This window comes from Pinus tabuliformis, chromosome 6 (assembly GCF_031772625.1).
Source record: "Pinus tabuliformis cultivar Carrire ecotype Pingquan chromosome 6, CPIR1, whole genome shotgun sequence".
NCBI classification, from domain to species: domain Eukaryota; kingdom Viridiplantae; phylum Streptophyta; class Pinopsida; order Pinales; family Pinaceae; genus Pinus; species Pinus tabuliformis.
Genome location: NC_142292.1, coordinates 1,636,572,590 through 1,636,577,911, shown reverse-complemented (window position 1 = coordinate 1,636,577,911; position 5,322 = coordinate 1,636,572,590). Strand labels below are relative to the sequence as shown.

At 40.7% G+C, this 5,322-nt stretch overlaps 1 protein-coding gene across 1 annotated transcript; it reads right to left on the bottom strand.

The window, feature by feature from the left end:
* Positions 1 to 452: 452 nt before the first annotated feature.
* LOC149265204 (17.1 kDa class II heat shock protein-like) lies at positions 453 to 1,184 on the bottom strand. The gene is made up of 2 exons (XM_089392245.1): positions 920 to 1,184; positions 453 to 814 (listed from the first exon to the last, which is right to left on the bottom strand). Exons 1-2 carry the CDS (start codon positions 1,142 to 1,144, stop codon positions 563 to 565), a joined length of 477 nt encoding a protein of 158 aa, XP_089248371.1. The 5' UTR covers positions 1,145 to 1,184; the 3' UTR covers positions 453 to 562.
* Between the last annotated feature and the right edge of the window lie 4,138 nt (positions 1,185 to 5,322).

The following is a 5,322-nucleotide window of genomic DNA, read 5'->3' as shown; positions in this document are numbered from 1 at the left end:
ATATTGTCAATTTTTCCAACTTTATCTAAGTATGGCCTCGATATGAGACCAAATAAAATCCAGAAGTCTTTCATTAGATAAAAAAATAAATAAATAAAAAGTAAAAAATTATAACCAAACATTTATTAAAAATACAAAATTGAAATATTTATTTCTTCAAACTTTCATTAAAACAAAAACATCATTAGTTTTTAAGCAAGTTTAATACCAAACCGGCTCAACCGATTACTATAGTCACTGCAGCACTTGAGCCCTTTGAGCAGTGACCAATAATGATATGACTTTAACAACTCCGAAATTTGAAACTGAAATGTTAACCAATCTTATTCAACACACAAGAAGTCTATAATTTAAACCTGCGATGAACTGCTTAGAAAAAAACAGTAGCTCGTCTTTTGACCCAAAAAAACTACATTCGAACAAAAGTTTGGCACAATGGAAAGTTTGGCTCGTCTTCTTAATTAATGTTTGATAGAAAGTGATTGATGCCTGAACGATCAAGCACGTACATTCGATTCTCAAATTAGAGATCCGAGAAACATTCAGAGATACAGTGGACAGATCAGTTGACGGGAATAACAACAGTCTTTGGCTTCTGGGGTTCGGGCGGAGGAACCTTGGGCACAGTCACAGTCAAAACCCCGTCCTCACAGAGCGCAGAAATTGCATCCAAATTGGCGTCAGAGGGAAGCACGAATTTTCTAAAATACTTGGCGGGCTTTCTCTCCATGCGAATGTATTTGGTATCCTCGTCGTTTGCCTCACGCTTTCGCTTCCCCCTGATGGTCAGCACATTCTCATCCTCGATCTGAACCTGCAAAACACATACGCACAGGAATTCAAGCAAGCCTTCAGATTCGATCCGTGGTCGGGCGAAAAATTTCAACGCACAGTAAAGAAAGAAAATAAAGAAACCTACCTGGATGTCGGAGCTCTTGACGCCCGGCATGTCGGTGACGAAAGAATAGGCCTTTGGGTTCTCCTTTATGTCCACGGCCGTGCCGGCGATGGCCTTGGTGTCGCGGATATAGCTCCAGGCGGGCGGATTTAGCAGCTTCTCGAATTCGTCCGGCACTGACATGAGCGCGTTCCGGCTACTAAAAAGAGAATCGCTGTGAAGGACGTGCTCCAGAAGGGACTCCATTTTTGCGCTAGATTACAGAATTTGCAGCCAATCAGTCATTCAATTTTGCCTGGATTCACTGAGGTAGAGAAGAAACGGGCTGGATTTAATAGAGGAGAGTGGGATGGCCAGGAGGTTCTGGAAAGTTTGAGATATTGCGTTTGGGGTTTCTCTAGAACCTCAGTGACTGTCGTTTTATCCATTCATCGTAGTTTGTGAGCTTCGACCTCGCAACTTTCTAGAGGCCTTTTTCTAATTAATTTTTAAACAATTTGTTAAGGCAAGGCTTAGATCAATGTCTTTTTAATTAATTTTTTAAAGAAAATTGTCGCTCTACTGCAGTTTTAAATGGACACAGTGGATACTTACGGTCACTATCAGATTCGATGCTGCAACTTTGAAAGGCCGAGGTATGTAATTTTTTTAGTGACGCAATTTACAAATGATCCTCCTTAAGTATGATAAAAAAAAAATTCGCTCGGTATTAAAGTAATATTTTTATAACTTAGTGTAAATCATAGTGACCAAAGTTCGGAGATTTAAATAACAAAATCGACGGTGTAAAATTTAATATTTTAGAGAATATAAAATTTAATATTTTAGAGAATATACATCTTATAAAAAATAACATATTACTATTTTTATTTCAAATTTTAAAAAATTGAAATGAATTGTTCTTGCTGAACAAGAAGATGCTTTGTTTACTCATTTATAATATGTAGATTTGATGCTTTGTTTACTCATTTATAATATGTAGATTTAAAATGATTTAGAAATAATAAAAGATAAAAAAATAAAATGTATTAGTATTAAGAATTGGTTTTGAATTGTAAGGTAAAAAATGAAATACTAGATATTAAAAATAAATTTGTAGTGATTTCTACATATCAAGAAATTTAAAACTCAATCCCTATTTTTTTATCCAAATTTATTCAACAATAAATATGTAAATTAATTTTAATGGATAAAAATATAAACTTTTTAATTGAATTCCAAATATGCAATGAACCATAATTCTTATAATAACTACCCTCTAACTTGCTAATAATTATTATCCAATAAAATCATTAAAATGTGAAAAATATATTTTAATTTTTGCAATTTTTTAATATAAAACTAAACCTTCTCAGTGATTTAAAAAAAAAATTGTCCCCCGATCAGGGTGTGACGGGCAATGGGGGATAAACGGAAGAGAGGTCGGCCAGATGACACGGCAGGCAAAGGAAAGAGAGGCCGGACAGATGGCACGGCAAGCAAAGGGAAGCGAGTTTGGACAGTTGGCACAGGAGCGGCAAGTGGATGTGGAGAACCGGGCAACTCACGGCAGGAGCAACTGGAAGTAGGAAGGCAATAATGAAGGGCATTAATTGGAAGGTAAGTGGGTGCTCATCCTAAGACCCACACGAGAAGGGAAGGGAGGTGGCCAACGGAGCAAAGCAAGTGGTGGGTTTCTTGGAAGTGAGGCTGGGTAGGTGGAAGAGAAAATTAAAGGAAAAGGTGGCAAGGTTGAGGGGCATTTGCATGCAGGAAGCGAAGGTAGAACGTGCAGTTGGAGTTGGCAAGCGCCGAGAGTTGGGGGACATCGATCAGCATTCGGCCTTCGCCTGTAAAACCTAGTATGTGCTCCCAGCCCTCCCCTACGTTAGTAAGGAAAATATGAATTGGAATCTGAGGCGAATTTTGACTAAAAGAGGAACAATAATGAGTCTTGTTGAAGATTGTTGGTTAATTATTATGGTTTCCCTAGTTGAATATAGAAATGAAGCTTTTTGGTTTCCTTGGGTTATTGGCCTGTCAACCTGGGGTGGGATAGACCTGATAGCTATCCAGGGGGAGGGGGGGAGGGATATCTGAACCTCGGCTCAGGGTAGCTAGGTCATGGGGCAGAAGGAGACTGTTGGGCCAAATTGATTCCGCCAGTAGCGTCATTCTGAGCGGTTTTAACTGCATCTGTAGGAAGAATTTCTTTTGGCAGTTAAGGAAGGGTATATGGATTGGGGGGGAAGGAAATAAAAATAACTATGTGAGGCCTGGAGTGAAACCCGACCCTGGTGCAACCTTTGGCCCGTTGGTCTGGATGCAACCCCTCAATACAGCGTCGAAGCAAGACCTGGAACAGGATGGTAGAAGTGGGAGCAGTAATTGGCCCCACGACCGGGGAGGGGAGAAAGCCCAAATTTGGCTTTGGCTAAGTTTCACCGAGGGGATTGACTGGCGAAGGGTAGGACTTTCGTGGCCTGGTGGGAAAGGTTAAAGCATTTTCTCGCTCTCTGGGGTGGAGAAAACCAAGAGAGAAAGACTTCTGGGAAACCCGTTGGCAGGGTTGGTAGCATAGGATGCAGGGTGGTCTTGCGGGAGTCGGGAAGGGGGGCAATTCAACTGCTCAAGGGCAGCAACCTGGAAGATGGAGTTGTCTCTATCTTGCAAACCTTTGAGGGAAGAGAGTGGAACCTAGGAGTCAACTGGGGAAAGAGCAGTAAAGAGGGCACAGAGTGGATGAAAGAGACTGCACCAGAGCAGTCTCATCCTGAAATGGGGAAGAATGATGGGAATTCAAGAAGGAACAAGGCCAATTCTCAGGCCATGAATCAAAGCAAGAATATAAGGAATTATGTCAAAACCAAGACCAAAACCTAGATCATAAATTACTATGTGTTCACCATGGATAATTTCATTACGGTTCATAATGTCTTAATTTTGGTTTCTATTATAGGTAGCTTAAATGCCAGTGTGCAGAAGACTCTGACGGCACAACACTTGAACCACGCCAGTGCGTACCAAGCCCCGGTCTAGGTGTGTCGTTCGGACAGGAAAGAAAGGAGCAGCGAGAAGACTCAGATGGTGAAGGAAGGCAACCAATAGGGAAGGAAAGGGAACAGAAGACCGGGAAAGACAGAGAAAAAGATGAAAGGCCTGGAGCCATCTACAAGAAAATCTCTGAGGAAAAGAGGAAGGAAAACAGGAAAGGAAAGCATGCAGAATCTCATCAACGCCTACTATGTAGGAACCCCAGCCGAGGTGAAAGCAGTTATTTCTGAATGGGAAAGAGAACTAAATGCTAACATCGAAAATGAAGAGATTCAGGCAGAAGAATGGGAGACAATAGTCAAAGATCCAAGCAATACCCGAGGCCGCCAAACCATCCAACAATATTGGGTTATGAAAAACATCCTGGCTAAAGCAATGACCACCTACAAGGAAAGAGAAGAACTGGAAGAGGACAGACCAACAGAACCAAGTCTAAAGGATCTTCAGAAGGAGATACAGTCTGTCCAAATGCAGCTGTATCATAACAATCTCTGCCTAAATAGAGTCGAACAGAATCTCCAGACTATGATGCAAAGCGAAGTACCGAGGTCGAGTGCGAAAGCCCCGGCCCCAGTTGATTCTTCAGATGAATGAAGCAGTCCTGTTAGTTAAATTTTGTTTTGATGACGGTTAGCATTTACTTTTCCAGTATGAAGCATATAGAAGATAAGGTAGCCAATGTAGCATGGATGATTAGAATCACTTTGTTTAAATTTTGGACAGCGTTTGATGCAGACAGGTGGCCAACAGACCTAGTTTCTTGTGGGCAGGTTGAGGCCACCAGCAGTTTTTTGAAACCAAAAACATTATTATGAAATATTAATAGAAAAGGAGATCTACCAAGCTTACACAAAAAAAAAATGTCGAAACTTGCTCACGTGTAAAACTTCCTCAAACATAATGCTTTGATGGGATGGATGGCATGGATATATGGATGTACTCTAGTCTAGTTGCTTGCTCATCGATCTTTGGAGATTCACAAGTTGTTTCAGAGTGCCCCCCACTGAGCCTCCTTGCTCGGAATCACAAGAAGTCGTTCCAAGTTCGCCTAGAACCAAATAACCACGCACTAGTTTCAAGTTCGCTTGGAACCAAATAACCACGCACATTGTCAACTGGAATTGATTTCATAAAGCAAACGCACACTGTCCACTGGAATTGATTTCATAAAGCAAAAAATCGTACTAATTAAAATTAACTTATTATAATGTCAATTGAATGAGTGGTTGGAGACTTTCACAATTAATTATATTGTTAGAGATTTTCGAAATAGCACTGTTGGACGGAGTTATAATATTTTTGCTCAGTGAAAAAATCAAGTTTCCAAACGAAGATTTGATGGTTGAGGTCAGCGCGATGGCTAGGGTTACAGAGGGAACTAATCGTGTTGT

Coding starts and splice junctions, on each gene's coding strand:
- LOC149265204 (XM_089392245.1), bottom strand. CDS start 1,144: ATGGAGTCCCTTCTGGAGCACGTCCTTCACAGCGATTCTCTTTTTAGT. Junction 815..919: donor TCAAGAGCTCCGACATCCAG/GTAGGTTTCTTT, acceptor TGTGTTTTGCAG/GTTCAGATCGAGGATGAGAA.